Source organism: Dendrobates tinctorius, unplaced genomic scaffold, assembly GCF_039654945.1.
Source record: "Dendrobates tinctorius isolate UK_male_01 unplaced genomic scaffold, ASM3965494v1 ptg000069l, whole genome shotgun sequence".
Lineage (NCBI taxonomy): Eukaryota > Metazoa > Chordata > Amphibia > Anura > Dendrobatidae > Dendrobates > Dendrobates tinctorius.
In genome coordinates this window covers 26,316,548-26,339,609 of record NW_027361737.1, presented here as the reverse complement: position 1 = coordinate 26,339,609, position 23,062 = coordinate 26,316,548, and the positions used below count along the sequence as shown (strand labels likewise).

Sequence of the window (23,062 nt, the reverse complement as noted above, 5' to 3'; positions counted from 1 at the left end):
ATTTATTTAGGCCCAGTCCTTTTGGATATATAATATATATTAGTGTGCAGTTTCTCATACTAGTGAGTTGGAAGGTCGCCTGGTCATGTGCGGCCAGTCTGCTGAACTCGCACCCATGCTCTGTTTGCAGACAGAGTCCTGAACCCGAACCCCTGGACCGTGTGTGGCAAGTGTCCTGAACCCGAACCCTTGGTACATGTGCGGCCAGCGGCCTGAATCCGAACCCATGCCCTGTTTGCGGCCAGAGGTTTGAACCTGAACCCCTGGTCTGTATGCGGCCAGTGTCTTGAACCCGAAACCCTGGTCCGTGTGCGGCCAGTGTCCTGAACCTGAAACCCTGGTCGGTGTGTGGCCAGTGTCCTGAACCCAAACCCTTGGTACATGTGCGGCCAGTGTCCTAAACCCAAACCCCTGGTCTGTGTGCGGCCAGAGTCCTGAACGCAAAACCCTTGTCTGTATGCAGCCAGTGCCTTGAACCCGAACCCTGGGTCCATAAGCAGCTAGTTCCTGAACCTGCACCCCTGGTCGGTGTGTGGCCAAATCTTGAACCTGCTCCCCTGGTCCATGTCCAGCCAGTGCCTGAACCTGCTCCCCTGGTCAGTGTGGGCATCCAGTCCCTGAACCTGCTCCCCTGCTTCGTGGGCAGCCAGTGCCTGAGACCTTGTCCACTGGTCCATTTCTATCCGGCCTTCTAGAACTAGTCTACAAATCAGCCAAGTCTGAACGTAACCTGAATCCATGTCAGTAGTTGTTCTGTAGAGGTGCCAGAACTTACTAGTCTGAACAGAGCCCTAGTCCTTAATCAGTGTCAGTGAACCTGACTCCTGGGATCGGCAGCTATAGTACCGGGATCTGCCTAGGAGTGGTAACTGGCGGCTACTCGCAGCCTATTCTGTCTCCACCATCAGGAGCTCCAGTGAACACCAGGTAGCCGCTTAGCTACGCCCCTCCTGGGCAGGCCCGGTCCTGTGGTACAGATGGTCCACGAACCACGTGCACCCCTGTTGGGGGTAACAGTTTGCTTCGGCCATGGACCCCACTCATCACCAGTCCTCCCTGCGCTCGGAACTGTCACCAGCTGAGCTACCAGCGGGAGAGCCAGGAAAAAAGTTTGGACCATCTGCAGACTCTCGATGCCTGACTGGAAGCCCTGACATCAGTTGTGCCAGCCCAAGTTATATGATCTTCCACTGGCTAATCTAGGTGTGAAGTTTAGAGACTGCAATTCATATAATTGTGCTTGTCTATATAAAGACACCGCTCAGCTCAAATTGCACTCAGATACCATAGAGATTCAAAAGGACCTCTAGGTCTGTTAGTAGAAAATGATGGACGTATGTTTTAACATAGGCAACTACAAATACAAATGTATGGATGTATCTACATAGAAGAAGTAATTGGTACCTGAGTTTCTTTTCACTCCCTGAAGTAAGGTGACTGTTAATGAAACCAAATGATGTCCCATTGAACATAAATGAGGCCCCAACTGCTCCTTTATTACCTATGTACAAGAATATATGACATAAATTAATAGAATTAGGGTGTGTGCACACGTTGCGGATTTGTCTGTGGATCCGCAGCGGATTAGGCCCTGCGCATCCGCAGCAGTTTTCCGTGGGATGTACAGTACCATGTTATCCTATGGAAAACAAAAACCGCTGTGCACATGCTGCGGAAAATTCCACACGGAAATGCAGCAGTTTATTTTCCGCAGCAAGTCAATTCTTTTTGTGGATTCTGCAGCGTTTTCACACCTATTCAATTCTAGGAATCCGTAGGTGTAAAAACGCAGGCGAAATCCGCTATATATCTGCAGTAAATCCACAGGTAAAACGCTGGCATTTTTACCTGCGGAGTCTGCAGATTCCAAGCGGAAAAATCTGCAGACGAATCCGCAACATGTGCACATACCCTTAAGCTGCCCATACACTTTAGCTTTTTCTCCCTTCTCCCCCCTATATATGCTGGGCTAAGGTTGCAATTTTTTAAAGGAATGAAGGACTTAATTCCTGTTAGACTCCATCAACAGCTTTTTCCCATAAGAGCAAATGATTGGGCATGGTGAAATATACATGCCTGATCCTTCTTTACCCCAACATATACCATGGAGGGAGAGATGGGACACTCCTATGCACATTAGAAAGTTGGCCAATCTCAGCTACATTGACGGGTCTGCCAGACGTTCGTTTAATGTACATGGAGACATTTACAGTATTAGGCCGGGGTCGGACGTGCGAGAAACTTACATGAGTCTCGCAAGTCAATAACCGGCACTGCCTTCAGCACTCGGACCGGAGCGTTGAGCTGCATGTATTTCTATGCAGCTGACCGCACCGGTCCTGAGTGTCTGCGGCAGTGCCGGTTATTGACGTGCGAGACTTGTGTGAGTTTCTCGCACGTCTGACCCCGGCCTTAGAGTACATATCAGACCCTACATGCGGAATACAACGCACATTCGCTCTCGTTTCTTACCCAGTGTATTGGCAATTCCTGTTTTCACACTGTTTGTGCAAATATGGCTGATTCGGTGGGAATGTTCTTGCTTTGCCAGGATAACAATTCGTATATTCCAGAGTGTTTGAATTGTAATCTAAGTAGCAATGATAATTGCATTATCTCACAGTGCAATATATTTCATGTAGTCATCAGTTCGATGGCCGATATATTTACCAGTTTATATTCAGCATTGGTGATCTCATTTAGGGAGCGAAGCAATATTTCCACCCATTCTTTTTCATTCAGAGGATCTTCCTGGGTTCCAATCACATATATATCATGTTCTATGTAGTCAGCCGTCTCGTCGCGTGTCTTGCCTTGCCCTTTGCAGAGGAACCAGGAGGTAATTTTCTTTGGTGGAGGAGCATCTCCTGTTATAAGTGTCACAACATGTAAGTATTTAATAACCTAGGTACAGCCAATTCAGTATATGCGATAAAGATCATAACTCACCCATATTCCACGTCCCTGTGAAGATAGTCAACATGTCAGGTTCTAGCTGATCAGAATGTTTGTTTTTCATCTGCTGGAGAAGTTGGCAGAAGCCTTCCCTTTTCTATATGGCAGCAGAAAGGTTAATTATGTTATCAAAAGTTGTTCACATACTGGACAGTTGTAATAGTTACTAGACAAAAAGATAAAATGCTGGTAAAAAATAGTTCCTACACATTGCGATCCGATTAAGCATCTGTGAGATGAGCTGGAAAAACAAGTCTCATCCTTTAAAAGGGTTGTCTGGCAAATTGGGTACAAGTGTGAAGTCACTCTGTGTGATTGCAGACTTGTGAATCTTCACAGTGCTTACAGTACACGCGGTCAGGATCCTCCGCCGGGAGCTGGCAGGCACCTAACTGCAAATATGTGATTTACATACATGCGGTCACATGCCGACTAGACATGCAGTGCCTTGCTGAATACAAGTGAATTAAGTAAGGCCAGATTCGTCTAGTCGGAATGTGCCTGGTAGTAGGCAAATTGCTCTCGACACTGGCAAATCCTGACAGCATGCACTGTGAGTGCTGTGAGGATTCAAAAGTCACATAGAGTACCTGCAGACTTGTTCACCAAGGTCGAAAAACCTCTTTAAGGTCCCAACTTATAGGATTTAAAGGATCTGCTGCTATTGGGCCAATACAAATGTCTTGTAGAGCCCCTGACTAAATGGATCAGAGCTGTACTGGTATTGTAAGAGGGGGCCAGGACGGTCGTCGCAGCTGAGGACACTGAGGCTCTGGTGTCCTGACCTCCTCCCACAGAAATACCTTCAGCATCTACCGGTGTACCTATTCTTGCTGCTGGTCCATGGTCAGGGATTCCACTGCGGTGCGACCCAGCTCCTGCACACTTGTTTCCAGTGCATGAAGATGAAATAACGGACACAGATACCGGTTCTGATGCTAAATCAACGCTTTTACTTTCTTCTTCAACGGTCCCGGACACATCAGTTACATCACAGTCCACACAGCATACCTCCTGCTCTTTCCCTTTCTAACTTTCTTCACCCTCACATACATTATGGGGTAGTAGCACCCTTGCCGGTACTGCAGCTTCACTACTGTAGGACCTCAGTACATAGGGGATCCCACTCATCTGTTTCACCCCGGACTTGCCAGCTTCAGCCCTATTGAGGATCTGCCACATCATGAACATTCTGCACCCTGCATGACTTTTGGACCATGTTTCCTTCTCCGTTCCTGCTGCTGACGTGAACTGTAACTTCCCCGTGTGCTCCGGTCTTATCCAGCACCCGTCTGACTGTGCCCGTGCTTCTTCACTTAAACAACGTTGCATAGCTGCTATGTTGTCCTGGGCTTAGAGCCCTTGTGGACCTGTCGGACGTGTGCACCTTCTGACTAATTCTTACAACCTACACTTGCTTAACCCATAGCAGCTCCTCCTACAGTTAACTATGTGTTTGTTCTTACTAAACCATCTAGAAACTTCCTACAGCTATACCTGTCAAGGAACCACTAGTATACCCCATGTCACGGGGCAGTAGGGGGAAAACAGGAGACGTGGAACCAGGGCCCCTGAACTGCCTCTCAGACTAAGGGGGAGCCCTGACTTTCCTTAACTTGGGGGTACACTTAATGGTAGTGAGGCCCAAGTCCCCGACCTGTCCCTATCTCCTGTTTAGCCCAACCCCCTCCCCAGGAGGTGAGACAGGGAATAAAGTAAACTGCACCAAAACCCAAGGAAAAGGCAATACAGACACCTCGGGGTTAAATAAAGTAAAATACAAGACTTAGCTTGCTCTGCTGCAATGCTCCAGGACAGCAGAGTTAGCCACTTGAGAACAGCATGCAACTAAAGCACCACAGAACTCTGTCAGCTCCTGAACTCCAGCTTGGTTGGTCTCCAAAGAGGAACAATATCACCAACAGCTAGCTGGTGCACCTGGTGAGCTTAAATAGGAAGGTGGGAGTGGTTTCCACCTGCATAGATAATTAATCACAACACAGGGGGTAACCCACCAGCAGACTAAAGTTGCAGTGACACCAGCGGCCAAACATGGATCGTGACACCCCCATCTAGTGGCCCATTCCAGTATTACACTTACCCATATCTATGAACTCTAAACTATAAGTCTCCTCCTCTAATGTTCCCAAAGGAAGCACTATCTTAGGCTGGGTTCACATTGCGCTAGGGGGCAATGCGCTGACGGATCCATTAGGCCTGTTTCACACTTCCGTTTTTGGTCATCAGTCAAAATCCGCCAATTTTATAAAAAACGGATCCGCCAAAAAAGGGGCGGATCCGTTTTTTTCGCCCATTGATTTGCATCAGTGGCGGATTTTGACTGATGGTCGTCCGTTGGGTCTGTTTTTTGACGAATCCATGAGAATTTTAGCGGCTCCCGGGCGCACCAGACGTATACTGCAACGTTTTTTTTGGTTGACGGTCCGCTATTTTTAACTGCGCATGCCCGAAAGGTGAAAGCCGGGAGCAGTTTTAACCCTGAAATGCCGTCCCGGGAGCCGCTAAAATTCTCTCTCTCTCCCGATCTCACCTGAGCTCCCTCGATTCCAATCACGTCCTCAAGATTGCCGGGAGATCGCGACCATGAAGATTGCCGCGAGATCGCGGCCATGAAGATTGCTGCGATGATCGCCGCGAGATCGCAGCCATGAGAATAGCCGCGAAGTCGCAGCCGACCATGAGATATTGCGGCGATGCGCAATGCCGCGAGATCGCGGCGAACTTCCAGCCCGCGGTCCCTTTAAATCACGCCGCTTTACATCTTCCACGGATCCGTACTGTAACGTGGTCCGCTGTCATCCGTAGGTCACGAAAAGGAGACGGATCAGTTGTTTGGAACCTTTTGGCGGATTTCAACTGACCGCCGCCGACGGAGGTATGAAACAGGCCTTACATAGCGGCACTAACGCTATGTAATGGACCCGTTAATGCCGCCATTGCCCGGAATGAATGTAGCGCATCCCAACGCATGCCAAGATCGGCATACATTAGCAACTATGCTTTAATTCATGACGCACCCTCGAACGCTGCTTGCAGCGTTTTTGGGTGCGTTGGCAGTAACGCATAGCGAACGGACCCGTTTGCTGTACATAGAACTGTATGGGCTAACGCTAGATAGCGCATGGTACCTGAGCGCTACCTAGCGTTAAAGCATACTGTTAGAGCTAGGTCACAAAAGATGTCAAAAATGACATCAGCGTTAACTGATCCGTTAAACGGATGCACTAACACAATGTGAACCTAGCCTTGCCCTAATCTGTACAGAAATACAATACAAAAGACGTAATAAAGCATAATATCTTACAGTATATACAGTATGGTAACACATCATGTGGCATTACCAATAAAACAGTCTACACAGCCATGTAGCAGTCGGACTGGCCCACGGAGAACCGGAGGATTCTCCGGTGGGCCCTGGCATCTGGTGGGCCCTGGCACCTGCTGGCATACAGGGCCAGCAGTTGCCTAGGGCCCCCGCTGCTCCAGGGGCCCCCAGCCAGTGGTGTGTCGCACACCATGCAGCTGCTATGGGGGCCCCTTCCAGTGGAGCAGCAGCGGGTGTCAGGAGGCAGGAGACCCTGTCCCCGCTGCTAAAGAGAAATGAATATTCACTGCGAAGCAGTGAATATCATTTCACAGTCTCCACCCCCAGAGGCCCCGCCCCCAGCCCAGTAAGCTGCTCTGCATCTATAAATCAGGGCCGGCGCCGCCCTCAGTCCTCTCTGCTCCTGGCTCACAGCCAGTGCGCGATGACGTCACTACATCGCGCACCCGCTGTGTGTCTGGCAGAGGGGGCAGCTCCTGACACTGAAGCCGGGATCAGCGTGGGAGCGAGGAGGAGAGGTGAGTATTGTGTTTTGTTGTTTTTTTTATATCTCTCTCGCTCTCTCTATTTGTCTCTCTCTATCTATCTATCTATCTATCTATCTCTATATATCTCTCTATCTCTCTTATATCTATCTTTCTATCTCTATCTATTCTCTATATCTATCTATCTCTATATCTATCTATTATCTATATCTATCTATTTCTATATCTATCTCTATCTATCGCTCTATCTTTATATCTATCTTTCTACCTCTACATCTATCTCTATATCTATCTATCTATCTCTATATCTTTCTATATATATCTCTATATCTATCTATTATGTCTATCTATCTATCTCTATATCTATCTATCTTACTCTATCTATCTCTATATCTATTATCTCTATATTTATTATCTATCTAGCTACCATCTATATATATCTATCTTTATCTATATATATCTCTATCTAATATCTATATCTATCTATCTCTATACCTATCTATTTATCTATCCGTTATCTATCTCTATATCTTTTCTCTGTATCTATCTATCTCTATATCTCTCGCTATCTATCGCTCTATCTCTATATCTATATCTCTCTATATCTATCTTTATATCTATATCTATATATCTATCTCTATCTATCTCTATCTCTATTTCTCTCTATATCTATCTCTATATCTTATATCTCTCTCTATAGCTATCTATCTATATATCTCTATCTATCTCTATATCTATCTCTCTGTATATCTATCGCTCTATCTCTATATCTATCTTTCTCTATCTATTTATCTCTATATCTTTTCTCTGTATCTATCTCTCTCTATATCTATATCTATCTATCTCTATATCTATTATCTCTATATCTATATATATTTCTCTCTATATCTCTCTCTATATCTATCTATTTATCTCTATCTCTATATCTATCTCTCTGTATATCTATCTCTATCTATCTATCGCTCTATCTCTATATCTTTCTATCTCTACATCTATCTCTATATCTATCTTTCTATCTATCTCTATATCTATCTATATCTATCTATTATGTCTATCTATCTAGCTATCTCTATTATCTATATCTACCTATCTCTATATCTTTCTATCTTACTCTATCTCTATATCTATCTGTTATCTCTAGATTTATTATCTATCTATCTCTATCTATTATCTATATCTATATCTATCTATTATGTCTATCTATCTAGCTATCTCTATTATCTATATCTACCTATCTCTATATCTTTCTATCTTACTCTATCTCTATATCTATCTGTTATCTCTATATTTATTATCTATCTATCTCTATCTATTATCTATATCTATATCTATCTCTCTATCTATTTATCGATCTCTGTATCTATCTCTCTATATCTATCTCTCTCTCCATCTACAGCTCTCTCTATCTCTATCTATCTTTATATCTATATCTATCTATCTCTATATCTATCTATTATCTCTATATCTATCTACCTATCTATCTCTATATCTATCTCTATATCTGTTTCTCTCTATATCTATCTCTATATCTCTCTCTCTATAGCTATCTATATATTATCTCTATATCTATCTATATATTATCTCTATATCTATCTATCTATCTATCTCTATATCTATCTATCTCTATATCTATCTCTATATCCATATCTATCTCTATATCTATCTTTCTATCTAACACTATATCTCTATATCTATCTCTATATCTCATTATCTATCTATCTCTATCTCTCTTTATCTATCTATCTAATGATCTATCTCTATATCTATTATATCTATCTATTATCTCTATTATCTATATCTATCTATCCATCTATCTATCTAGCTATCTCTATCTATCTCTATATCTCTCTCTATATCTATCTATCTTTCTAACTCTATATCTATCTATCTCTATACATATCTCTATATCTAGCTATTATCTCTATATCTATCTCTATATCTATCTTTCTATATCTATCTGTCTCTATATCTATCTCTATATCTATCTATCTATCTCTATATCTATTATCTCCTATATCTATCTCTATATATATCTCTATATCTATTTTTATTTATAGCCATCTATCTATATATATTTATCTCTATATCTATCTATAAAATTCAAGATTCAAAGAAGCTTTATTGGCAGGACTAAATACACATTAGTTTTGCCAAAGCAGGTGTACAGAAGGGAATTGGGATAGGGACTGTAGGGATGTTGGGAAGGGGCTGTATATATGTCTATATTATTATTATATCTGTATATCTCTATCTATTATCTATCTCTATCTATTATCTATCTCTATCTATATATCTATCTATAGCTATCTATCTCTATATCTATCTATACATTATCTATTTTCTATCTACCTATCGATCTATCTATCTATATTTCTTTCTATATCTATCTTTATATCTATCTCTATCTATCTCTATGAATCTTTCTATCTATATCTATCCATTATCTACTTTCTATCCATTATCTACTATCTATCTCTATATCTATCTATTTCTACATCTATATTTCTATCTATATCTATCTAACTCTATATCTATATATCTATATAGCATTATACCCTATGAGGGGGTGCATTATACCCTATGAGGGGGTGCATTATACCCTATGAGGGGGTGCATTATTCCCTATGAGGGGGGCAGTATTATACCCTATGAGGGGGCAGCATTATACCCTATGAGGAGGCAGCATTATACCCTATGAGGAGGCAGCATTATACCCTATGAGGAGGCAGCATTATACCCTATGAGGGGGGCAGCATTATTCCCTATGAGGGGGGGGCTGCATTATTCCCTATGAGGGGGGCAGTATTATACCCTATGAGGGGGGCAGTATTATACCCTATGAGGGGGGCAGTATTATACCCTATGAGGGGGCAGCATTATACCCTATGAGGGGGTGCATTATTCCCTATGAGGGGGGCAGTATTATACCCTATGGGGGGGCAGTATTATACCCTATGAGGGGGGCAGCATTATACCCTATGAGGGGGCAGCATTATACCCTATGAGGGGGTGCATTATTCCCTATGAGGGGGGCAGCATTATACCCTATGAGGGGGTGCATTATACCCTATGAGGGGGTGCATTATACCCTATGAGGGGGTGCATTATTCCCTATGAGGGGGTGCATTATTCCCTATGAGGGGGGTAGTATTATACCCTATGAGGGGGGCAGTATTATATTCTATGAGATGGCTGCATTATATTCTATGAGATGGCTGCATTATACTATGTGAGGGGGCTGCTTTATATTCTATGAGGGGGCTACAACAACTCCTGCTACATAATTAAGACATGTACAACCTTATATTATACCCGGATATTAGCGTGTTTTACCGCATAATTGGTGGTCTGGTATTTAACTCTATGCAGCTACATAGTGGGCCCCAAGAATGATTTTCTCTGGTGGGCCCAAGGTGTTCCAGTCCGACGCTGGCAGTATATTTACATTAAAGCTCTTAAAGGGGAGGAGGCAATAAAGGGATGTTCTATCCCAATCCCCTACAGTATCTCAAGATATATCTAAACAATTTTAGTTAGGTGATTTTAATGATAGAGCTGAACTGTGTATATTAAGGTCTCTGGTTTGTAATTCTAGTTGATTACATAATCCAATATTCTTGAGGAAATTAGAGATGGAAAAAAGATTAAGAAGAGTACAAGTAATCAGTAATGCGAGAAGCAGTGTAATAGGAGAGGCAGTGGACAATGCTTGCCAGGTATGGATTTTGGCCAGCGTACCTCTGTTCTGTGCTCGTGTTCTCCTGCAGTAACAATAATCCTAATAATTGAGGGAAGGCAAGCGCTAGAGAGCTGCTAAATACTTTATTTTGTAAGTCCAAGTAAAATCATTGAATTCCCAACATAGATGAAAAAAACACCATTACTGGACTGATGTGTTTCAGACCTGTAGCTCCTTACTCTTAGCATTTTAATGACATACAATAGCCAAGTAAGGTAATACAATTAATAAAATACTGAATTCTCTATGTTTTGTTGCCAGTAGGGTCTTTATTCCTAGTCCTTTAAATGCCTCACAAAATTGTTTTCAGTCCCACACAAGTGGTCTCTCCAGTTTCCAATTCAATGGTACTGAAAGAGTTAGTTAACCAGCAGCGGAGAGGTCAGGAGGAGTGTTCTTTTTAGCAAGAAGAGTTGTGGACTCTTATGTAAAATACTACATTTCCATAAAGACTCAATTATACATTAAAGGGAATCAGTCACCAGGTTTTTACTACCTAGTCTGAGAGCAGCATATTATAGAGACAGAGACCCTGATGTCAGCGATGTATCACTAACTGGGCTGCTTGCTGTAGTTTTGATACAATCACTGTTTTATCAGCAGGAGATTATCATTAGAAAACCTGCTGCCATGTATAGTCCACCATATTCATAAGCTCTGTATAACTCTGCCCCCATTACTGACGTACAGTGTACACATTGGTGGTCGGGGTGGGGACTCAGAATTCAGAGAACTGGTAGATCGGCATCAGATAAAATAGTGATTTTATGAAATCAACAACAAGCAGCCTAGTAAGTGACACACTGCTAGAATCAGTTTCTCGGCCCCTACATTATGGGGTAGCAAACACTTAATTCCCTTTAAACTGTATTTTAAATTATTATTTGATATAAAAACTATATTTTTCATGTTTTGACCTTCTCTTTTGCCAACATATTGTATTGGTTCTATTGATTTAATTGGTTTGTGAGATTACCATAATTAACAACACAGGAGTGGTGGAGGATCTATAGTACAGAACCTATGGATCTATAGTATAGGATATATGGATCTATAGTATAGGATCTATACTCAAGGAGTGTCTTATTACTGAACTGATGATTAAGAAAGGGATCCTTAATGTATATTTCTAATGCTTTATCAATCTAGATGTGTTAACCTTTTGTCAACCATGAACTCTGACACCATGCGTCATTTGATCATTAGGCACCGTTTTTTTGAATGTAGCATGTATTTATACCCTGCAAGCATATTATCTCTTCATATTGTATGTGGTATTTCCTGATGAAGGGGTCACCCCGAAACGCGTTGAATAAACCACTTGAATCCTTCAATAACTCCTGGAATTAATCTATTGCTGTAGCGTGGAGATAATCTACATTTCCTACAAAGCTTATTACATAGGATATGAGTAAAGGGGGTTTTACACATAGCGATATTGCTATAACGTCACCGATTTTGTGACGCAGCAGCGATATTGCTAGCGATATCGCTATGTGTGATACTTACCTCCGACCTGCTCCCCCGCTGTCCATCGCTGATCGCGCGAGAATGTCCGGCTCCATTTCTCGTCGTCAGCTTCCTGCTGGGGCTTCCTGCTGTGACGACGAGCGACGCGTGGAGGCGGGCGGGAGGACGTCAGGATCACTGTGTGTGAAAGGTGAGTATCGTGCGCTGCTTCGCTGCTGCATCGCTGTGAGGTCTGCCTGTGTGACAGCTCACTAGCGATCATTTAGTGATGCACCAGCGATCCTGACCGGGTCGGATCGCTGGTCGGATCGCTGGTGCATCGCTAAATGTAAAAGGGCCTTAAGGCCGGGATCACACATGCGAGAAACTCGGACGAGTCTCACATCTTAATACCCGGCACTGCCATCGGCACTCAGCACCGGAGCGTGTGGCTGCACAGAAATACATGCTGCCGGGTATTAAGATGCAAGACTCGTCCGAGTTTCTCGCATGTGTGATCCCAGCCTAAGGCTCATACAGGTCTGAAATAAGTGATGTTCTTTGGCATTAAAGGTAACCTGTCACAAATCACAGGCGCAATGGCAGCCAGGTATGACACCCTACTGTAGGTATAGATGTGACTAGTCCGGCGTGGCCCACCTGCTTCTCAACATAGCGCTCTAGTTGATTGGCATGTCTCTCTTATGTGTGTTCGTGGAGACTAGTCTCGTCTCTCTAGGGATGACTCGTCCAGGGATGACTCACCAAACTATGTTTTCTATGAAACACTGCAGGAAAACATACCTGGCTACAATGATGCAGCCGGGCTGTGTATCATGCTGCCTGCGGCTCTGGGAGGATGAATATAGACAGGTTTCCTTTAATGTTGTAGTTTTGATATTTCTACTTGGCCTCATTAGACGTTGCTATCTTTTAGAAGCCGTCTGCTCTTCTCTCTTTCACGGTTACAAGTGGACAAGGAATACCGGGACTGACATTAAGAAATAGATGCTGCCGAATCACATATATTACTGTGAAAGAAGATAATGCTCAGATGCATTTATGCGGCATGATTATTGGGAACAAGCGTTTCTATGATTGTTTCCCGATATTTGGACAGAGTGCACAGGCTGCCAATCACCTGTCAAATGAGAAAACGCTCGTCCGTCGGGTGAAATGAGTTTCATCATTGTTCCCGGCAGCACATCATCTTATGCAGTACAGGTTGTAGTATCTGCTAACGACAGACAGGAAAGTGGATCTCTAGAGTAAATCTACATACTCAGGACTTCGTAGAGTTCTCATACCTTAGAATCAGCAAAGATATATTCTTTACGTTGTATCTTTTCCTTTTCAGTCTCCAGCACAATTGTCAATTTATTTGGAAATTTCTGGGACTTAATTAGTTGTAGAACTGGGGAGATAAGCAAAGAAGAAGTCAGGAATCAGCATCAATTTGTAGAAACATCAGTCATCCCAGTCATGGCAAAAATTCTAGAAAATGTTTTCCACTTTATCTTCGTATTAAGTCCCTGATTCATCAAAATCGGTGATTTTTATGCCAGTTTTGATGAGGTTGCGTGGTGGAGTCAGATGCTCTTTATTCACAAAGAGGTGCACACCCAGAAATCTCACTCCAATCAGACGAACTGTATCGTCACGACCCATGTCCCACCCCAACGGGGCAAACTGGCTTTAAAACGCCAAGAATCCAAAAATTGTGGCACAAGACCAAATTGCACATAAAATGTGTGACTTTCAATGATTTTACACCACTTTTCGGGGCATAAAAGCTTTGTTGAACTGGGGCCATAGAGTTGTATACACAGAATAAAAGTACCGAATTCTAACACAGTATGAACAGAGCCTAAGAGAAAGCCCCCCCCAAAATGCTGCAGTCTACTAATTTATTACTCCAAATTGCTTTTTTATTTTTATTTTATATTAATGTTTATTACTTTTATATAATTTATTGACAGACGTATTCGTTACAGAACAGAAGGGTTAAAAAAAACCATACTCTTCTTGCTGGTGTAAAATTTTTCATCTGGCCCATCTTTTGCTTTCTTGATGATAAGTTTTCCAGTTTCAACATCAACTTTCAGATGAGTCTTTTGAGATATGCCTAAAGAATCCACTTTTACCTATGAGAACATATAATATTTTAGTAGATCTATGAACTATTTAAAAAAAAAAAGGTTTAAAGAAAATGGCACAAATTGGAGAAAACAATGCTGCACATTTTTTTTTAACTCACTACATGATGTGTCACTTTCTCAAATATCCACAGTTTATGTGAACTGGTTATATGTAGGTTTTTTAACCAAGGGTAAATGCCACTGTATTCCTGAATCTGCTGTTGTTTTTCTTTTGTTCCTGCACCTCTCCATCCCAGAGATATGGCCCCTTCCTCCTTGCCTATAAATCTCATCTTATTAGCCAACTGGGCATGGTCCTCTAGAAGACTGCCATATAGGAGACTTAAAAAACCACACCCACTTGGCTAGAAAGAGTAGATTTACATACAGGAAAGAAAGGGCCACATCTTGATAATGGAGAGACACAGGAACCAAATAAATCAACTTCATATTCAGGAAGTCATGGAATCATGGAATCATAAAAATCACAAGATGGATAGACATCCATGCATGTACTGACAGTAATTCTGATGCTGCATTCATGTACTGATGGTGGTTCTGGCGCTGCACTCATGTGCTGACAGTGGTTCTGATAAGGTACATATGTAGCAATCCAAAATGTGCTTCATGGCTATGTTAAAACTTAAAATCCTCAGAAGTTAGAGTTTTGAGTTTATGAGGAGGATTTGATGAGATTCTGCTTAGAGTCGGCTCTAAAAGAGCAGTGTCAGTCAGAGGATGTTCAATACGATTTTTGGAGCAGGCACAAGCAGAATTTCTCAAAATCATCCTCAAAAACTCAAAACTTGGTTCTGGTGGTGAATTAATGTCCTGATGGAGGTTCTGTTGATGTATTCATGTAAGCAACCGTTACATTTTTTGCGGCCCTCTGGATTGGTTCAGTATGTTGTTGCAGCCATTAGACCAAAAAATGTTGTGCACCAGTCTACAAAATCCATCAGAAGGCATTTGCATGAAATTGGGCTACGAGCCAGACATCCAGCTACAGATGTCCCGATCATTATGAGCTCGTATATACCAAACATGTCTAGGTTCTTGTGTTATTTAAGTGGTGAAAAAAAAATTCAAAGTTTGTAAAAAAAAAAAAAAGTTGCTGTTTTCCGAGACCCGTAGCGTCTCTATTTTTTAGGATCTGGGGCTGGGTGAGGGCTTATTTTTTTATGCGCCGATCTGATGTTTTTATTGATGCCATTTTGGTGTGGATAGGATCTTTTGATTGCCTGCTATTCCATTTATTGCAATGTTGCAGCGAGCAAAAAAAACGTAATTCTGGCGTTTTAACTTTTTTTCTTGTTACGTCGTTTACCAATCGAATTAATTCTTTTTATATATTGCTAGATCAGGTGATTCTGAACGCAGCAATACCAAATATGTGTATTTTAATTTTTTTTTAAATTGTTTTATTTTGAATGGGGCGAATGGGGGGTGATTTGAACTTATATAATTTTAAAAACATTTTTTTTTACTCTTTTTACTTGTTTCAATAGTCTCCATGAGGGACTAGAAGCTTCAATCATCCGATCACTTGTGCAGCCGTGCTGTGTATAGCAGAAATGTTCTCTTGCTATGCGCGCTGACCGCTGAGACAACCACAGGGGTCTGCTGCAGACCCCGGGTTGTCATGCCAACCCATAGGTGGCCCATGGTCATGTGACACGGGTGCCGATGGGCAGGATTGGTGACAATTCCGACGCCTGCATGTTAAATGCCACTGTCAGAGATTGACAGTGGCATTTAAGATGTTAACAGCCGCAGGTGGATCGCGATACCACCCACGACTATTAGAGGTACCTGACAGCTGATTAGTTCAGCAGTCATGTGCCGGAAAAGGTGCGCGCTCCGGTGCCAGCACCAAACAGGGGAATGCGTCCAATGTTCGATATATCCTTTATTGAACGTTAAGGAGTTAAAGTGCGTCCACTTTTGAGTTCCATTGGAAAGTTTACATTGGTATATAATCTCTATATGTATCAGTATCTCATACTGCTTAAAGGGAATCTTGTCAGCAGATTTTATTTTTTAATCTAAGAACAGCATAATATAGGGCAAGAGAGCCTGATTCTAGGGATGTGTCATTTATTAGGCAATGTGCAATAGTTTCAATACAATCAATGTTTTATCTGCAGGAAAGTATCACTGCCTGACTAGGTCTCACGTGCACGGCAGTCAAGCTAATCGGTGTAACTCCGCCCCTAGCATTGGTTGACAACTTGCTGACAATGCACAGTGCACATATAAATTTGCTCTCAGATTACATAGCATCTAACTTCTTTTGGTCTGATGACAAGTTCCAGTTTGTGCACATTCTTATCCAGAACGGCATTTACAATTGTCATGACGTTTAGGCTGAAATTACAGTACAGTAGCTTTTGCAGTAGGTATCTTAGCGTGTTCTGAATTAAGAAAAAATGACTTTGGTAAAATGTATCCATTAATACACTGGAGGAGCGTTATTGCCTGGAAATGATGTAATAGGGCAGTGGCCCTGCTATGGGGAATTGTGTAATAGCAGCAGAAAGATTGATGATTGCGATCCGACTCTTAGGGTGTGTGCACACGCTGCGGATTCTGCTGCGGTTCCACAGCGGATTTTGGCCGCTGCGGGTCCACAGCAGTTTTTGCTGCGGTGTACAGTACCATTATTCCCTATGGGAATAAAAAAACCGCAGTGCAGACGGTGCGGATTTTTCCGCGCGGTTTTGAAACCGCAGAAAGAATTGACATGTCAATCTCCATCTCCATTGTGGAGATGATAAACCGCAGGGCAAAACCGCAGAGCAATCCGCAGGTCTTTTGACCTGCAGATTTACCTGCGGATTTTACAAAATCCGCGCTGCCAAATCCGCACTGCAATCCGCAGCGTGTGCACATACCCTTAGATTGGAGAATCTCTGGAGAATTGGTCTCCCTGAGGTCAGTGATTGTTTCGTGATGTTGGTCTACTAGGCATTGCTTCCACCTAGCCAGAATCCTACTCCACACTGATGAGGGGCAACACCCTGAAACAGCTGTCTGTGGATGGATACCTGGCCTTGCTATTTCCCTTGTCATATCTGTAAACTCGTAAAGAGCTGGATATTGACTTAAAGGGCCACTTAATATGGTGGTAATGGTGGTTTCCGAAAGGAGCCACTCCTTGGCTGGGTCCTTCCCTGTAGGAAGATCTGGCTAGTCCCGTGTTTGAGACTCTTAGGCCGGGGTCACACTAACCGACGCAAAATACGGTCCCTAGTTTACAGGCATAATACGGATGAATGACCCCTAAATAGTGATCCGTATGTCATCCGTAAGCAAGGTGTGGTCGTGTATTTTGCGCATGTCAGCATCCGTATGTAATCCGTATGTCATCCGTATGCTGAGATTTTCTCGCCGGCTTGCAAAATGGACATATAATGGAGCCCTATGACAGGGTTTATAACACAAACGAAAGAATATAGACACATAGAATATATATATATATATATATATATATATATATATACATATAAACACACATGTCATTGAGACACATATATATTTATATGTCACAGAGTTCTTCATAGCAGAATAGCCGCTAATTCACTTGCCGGCTTTTGTCATATCATTCCCCAACCCGACATGAAATGACACATGGTTTACATACAGTAAACCATTTCATTTCATGTTTTTTTTGTATGCCCACACATTTTTTTACAACGAATTAACTCCTTAAATTAACACCTACACCTCCCAAATTTTACACCTCAGCCCTCATCTAATTACTAATGAAAGACATACAAAAAAAACATGAAATGAAATGGTTTACTGTATGTAAACCATGTGTCATTTCATGTCGGGTTGGGGAATGATATGACAAAAGCCGGCAAGTGAATTAGCGGCTATTCTGCTATGAAGAACTCTGTGACATATAAATATATATGTGTCTCAATGACATGTGTGTTTATATATATACAGTGGGGAAAAAAAGTATTTAGTCAGTCAGCAATAGTGCAAGTTCCACCACTTAAAAAGATGAGAGGCGTCTGTAATTTACATCATAGGTAGACCTCAACTATGGGAGACAAACTGAGAAAAAAAAATCCAGAAAATCACATTGTCTGTTTTTTTTTCATTTTATTTGCATATTATGGTGGAAAATAAGTATTTGGTCAGAAACAAAATTTCATCTCAATACTTTGTGATATATCCTTTGTTGGCAATGACAGAGGTCAAACGTTTTCTGTAAGTCTTCACAAGGTTGCCACACACTGTTGTTGGTATGTTGGCCCATTCCTCCATGCAGATCTCCTCTAGAGCAGTGATGTTTTTGGCTTTTCGCTTGGCAACACGGACTTTCAACTCCCTCCAAAGGTTTTCTATAGGGTTGAGATCTGGAGACTGGCTAGGCCACTCCAGGACCTTGAAATGCTTCTTACGAAGCCACTCCTTCGTTGCCCTGGCGGTGTGCTTTGGATCATTGTCATGTTGAAAGACCCAGCCACGTTTCATCTTCAATGCCCTTGCTGATGGAAGGAGGTTTGCACTCAAAATCTCACGATACATGGCCCCATTCATTCTTTCATGTACCCGGATCAGTCGTCCTGGCCCCTTTGCAGTGAAACAGCCCCAAAGCATGATGTTTCCACCACAATGCTTTACAGTAGGTATGGTGTTTGATGGATGCAACTCAGTATTCTTTTTCCTCCAAACACGACAAGTTGTGTTTCTACCAAACAGTTCCAGTTTGGTTTCATCAGACCATAGGACATTCTCCCAAAACTCCTCTGGATCATCCAAATGCTCTCTAGCAAACTTCAGACGGGCCCGGACATGTACAGGCTTAAGCATTGGGACACGTCTGGCACTGCAGGATCTGAGTCCATGGTGGCGTAGTGTGTTACTTATGGTAGGCCTTGTTACATTGGTCCCAGCTCTCTGCAGTTCATTCACTAGGTCCCCCCGCGTGGTTCTGGGATTTTTGTTCACCGTTCTTGTGATCATTCTGACCCCACGGGGTGGGATTTTGCGTGGAGCACCAGATCGAGGGAGATTATCAGTGGTCTTGTATGTCTTCCATTTTCTAATTATTGCTCCCACAGTTGATTTCTTCACTCCAGGCTGGTTGGCTATTGCAGATTCAGTCTTCCCAGCCTGGTGCAGTGCTACAATTTTGTTTCTGGTGTCCTTTGACAGCTCTTTGGTCTTCACCATAGTGGAGTTTGGAGTCAGACTGTTTGAGGGTGTGCACAGGTGTCTTTTTAGACTGATAACAAGTTTAAACAGGTGCCATTACTACAGGTAATGAGTGGAGGAAAGAGGAGACTCTTAAAGAAGAAGTTACAGGTCTGTGAGAGCCAGAAATCTTGATTGCTTGTTTCTGACCAAATACTTATTTTCCACCATAATATGCAAATAAAATGAAAAAAAAAACAGACAATGTGATTTTCTGGATTTTTTTTTCTCAGTTTGTCTCCCATAGTTGAGGTCTACCTATGATGTAAATTACAGACGCCTCTCATCTTTTTAAGTGGTGGAACTTGCACTATTGCTGACTGACTAAATACTTTTTTTCCCCACTGTATATATATATATATATATATATATATATGTATTCTATGTGTATATATCTATTCTTTCTATCTTTATTAAACCTGTCAGTGTGAGTTTACTGTATAGCGCACTGAATTGCCGGCTTTTCTAAAGGACACCGGGTGCGTATTTCTCGCAAGTCACATGTGTGGTCCGTGTGTAATCCGTATTTTTTGCACACCCATAGACTGCATTGGCGTATTACGGCCGTAGAACGCTCACAATCGCAGCATGCTGCGATTGGCACGGACCGTAGAATACAGACAAGAAATATACGGCTGTTGGGAGCTGCCCCATAGAGAATCATTGGTCCGTGTGTAATGTGTGCTTTTAACGCCTCTCACTCGTCCATATTCCTCTCTAGTGTGACCCCGGCCTTAAATGAGGCTCCGCGGACTTTATTTGCATATTAGATTGGAGAATAGAAATACCACCATAAAAACATTAAGAAACTCTGAGCTGGATGAAATAATTACCTCAAATATTATGGGGGGTATGAGCGATCTCCGGTGTTTCACTGCAGCCCCTTCCATTAAGACTGTTTTTACCTGAAATAAGAATTAAAGAAATGACAAAACTGCATCTGTATTCGGATTTAGTGCTACGAAATTAACTTCTCAAAATATCTTATAAAATCGCCTAAATCCGATTGTGCAAACATGCAAAAGAGCGAAAGAAAGATAAAAATGCAAGAATAAAAAATATATCGGCAAGAAACATTTTAAATGCACCTAACTGATGATGATGAGGAGATATTGTAGGATGGGTACCAAATTACTGTAACTAAAGCAGTAAGGAACAAGGCACGCTGTAGCCGAGCCTCGCTGTGTGGGCGGTGTCTGGTCGGATTATACGTAGGCCGATATCAGCCCAGGATGATGGTGACTCTATTAGGAGTTACACTTATGGGATATGTGGAATGACTTCCTTCATTGAGACCTAAAACAATATATTTGATAGCCCTTATTAGGAAACATGTTATGCGATTTTTGACAGCTGATGTCCCCAAATAATAGGGATGAGCGAGCATGCTCGTGTGCTAACCGAGTGTCTCCGTCGTGCTTGAAAAATATGTTCGAGTCCCCGCGGCTCCATGTCTCGCAGCTGTTAGACAGCGGCAACCCATGCAGGAATTGCCTGTTTGTTAGGCAATCGATGCATACGTCTAATAGCCGTGGGGTCTCAAACACGCCGAAGACACTCAGCACATGAGCATGCTCAGATTACACCTTACCCAAGCACGTTCGCTCATCATCAATCACTAGTACAGATCTATCTTGAAGATCACCAAAACTAATCGGCAAAGAATACGGCACAGACGATCTCATTCTCAGCACAGACTACCTCGAGTCGCAAGTTGCTGTATTGTGCACTATAAGACACCGTATTTTTCCCTTGATTCTCTTGATAAATGGTTGAAGGTATAGCATGAGCCCATTGTACACCTAATACAATCAGGATCCCTAATATGACCTTTTGCATGAGGCCTACTAAAGGCTACATGGTCATACATGCCATAGAGACACTCAGATATTAAAGACTGACCGTCACTTCCTAACAGAAAAACAAGCGTGAACAGGTAAAAGCTAAAAATGAAGATACTTAGCGCTTAAATTGGTCAATTCATGCTCAAAGTATCTTCATTTAACTCTTTTTCTAGAGCAGAAATGCAATTCCAATTTGATAGATTTCATGTTTGCATGATATAGCGTTACAGAGCGCAGCTTTAATTTCACAGAGACAGTCAAGTCAATTGATTCATGTGTATGGAGTGAGATCTGAAGCTTTTCTTGCTTCTCTTCCTCAGATTGCCTCTCCTATGTTATTGTGTATGTATTGCTAAATGATAATGTTTATGATAAACGTCTGCGGTACTGTTACATAGAAATATGTATTATCGCTCAGAGCCACGTGTGTACGGAGCGGAGCCACCTGTGTACGAGGTGTACGGAGCGGAGCCGCGTGTGTACGAGGTGTACGGAGCGAAGCCACGTGTGTACGAGGTGTATGGAGCGGAGCGACGTGTGTGCGAGGTGTACGGAGCGGAGCCGCGCGTGTACGAGGTGTACGGAGCGAAGCCGCGTGTGTACGAGGTGTACGGAGCGGAGCGACGTGTGTACGAGGTGTATGGAGCGAAGCCAAGTGTGTACGAGGTGTAAGGAGCGGAGCCGCGCGTGTACGAGGTGTAAGGAGCGGAGCCGTGCGTGTACGAGGTGTACGGAGCGGAGCCACGTGTGTACGAGGTGTACGGAGCGGAGCCGTGCGTGTACGAGGTGTACGGAGCGGAGCGACGTGTGTACGGGGTGTACCGAGCGGAGCGACGTGTGTACGAGGTGTACGGAGCGGAGCGACGTGTGTACGAGGTGTACGGAGCGGAGCGACGTGTGTACGGAGCGGAGCCGTGTGTACGAGGTGTATGGAGCCATGTGTGTACGAGGTGTAAGGAGCGGAGCCACGTGTGTACGAGGTGTACGGAGCGGAGCCGCGTGTGTACGAGGTGTAAGGAGCGGAGCCACGTGTGTACGAGGTGTAGAGAGCAGAGCCGCGTGTGTACGAGGTGCACAGAGCAGAGCCGCATGTTTATGAGGTGTACGGAGCCACGTGTGTACGAGGTGTACAGAGCGGAGCCACGTGTGCGTACGAGGTGCACAGAGCGGAGCCACGTGTGCGTACGAGGTGTACGGAGCGGAGCCGCGTGTACGAGGTGTATGGAGCCACGTGTGTACGAGGTGTAAGGAGCGGAGCCACGTGTGTACGAGGTGTATGGAGCGGAGCCACGTGTGTACTAGGTGTACAGAGCAGAGCCACGTGTGTACGAGGTGTACAGAGCAGAGCCGCATGTGTACGAGGTGCACAGAGCAGAGCCGCATGTTTATGAGGTGTACGGAGCCACGTGTGTACGAGGTGTACAGAGCGGAGCCACGTGTTTACGAGGTGTACGGAGCAGAGCGGTGCGTGTACGAGGTGTACAGAGCAGAGCCGCGCGTTTACAAGGTGTACAGAGCCACGTGTGTATGAGGTGTACAGAGAAGAGCCACGTTTGTACAGGGCGTACAGAGCAGAGCCACGTGTGTACGAGGTGTATGGAGCCATGTGTGTATGAGGTGTACAGAGCGAAGCCACGTGTGTACGAGGTGTACGGAGCAGAGCCGTGTGTATGAGGTGTACGGAGCGAAGCCACGTGTGTACGAGGTGTATGGAGCGGAGCGACGTGTGTACGAGGTGTACGGAGCAGAGCCGTGTGTACGAGGTGTACGTAGCGGAGCCGCGTGTGTACGAGGTGTACGGAGCGAAGCCACGTGTGTGCGAGGTGTACGGAGCGGAGCGACGTGTGTGCGAGGTGTACGGAGCGGAGCGACGCGTGTACGAGGTGTATGGAGCG

The 23,062-nt window shown here is 43.5% G+C and overlaps 1 protein-coding gene across 2 annotated transcripts in view; it reads right to left on the bottom strand.

The window, feature by feature from the left end:
* Window positions 1–23,062, bottom strand: part of INPP5D (inositol polyphosphate-5-phosphatase D) — a 221,960-nt gene that overhangs the window by 68,455 nt on the left and 130,443 nt on the right. For both annotated transcript variants that reach the window (XM_073581251.1, XM_073581250.1), the window contains exons 8-14: window positions 20,157–20,228; window positions 13,995–14,118; window positions 13,282–13,388; window positions 2,950–3,052; window positions 2,671–2,867; window positions 2,473–2,590; window positions 1,405–1,501 (exon numbers count right to left, since the gene is read on the bottom strand). In XM_073581251.1, the coding sequence (XP_073437352.1) occupies window positions 1,405–1,501; window positions 2,473–2,590; window positions 2,671–2,867; window positions 2,950–3,052; window positions 13,282–13,388; window positions 13,995–14,118; window positions 20,157–20,228 (818 nt within the window). The remainder of the gene's footprint in view (window positions 1–1,404; window positions 1,502–2,472; window positions 2,591–2,670; window positions 2,868–2,949; window positions 3,053–13,281; window positions 13,389–13,994; window positions 14,119–20,156; window positions 20,229–23,062) is intronic.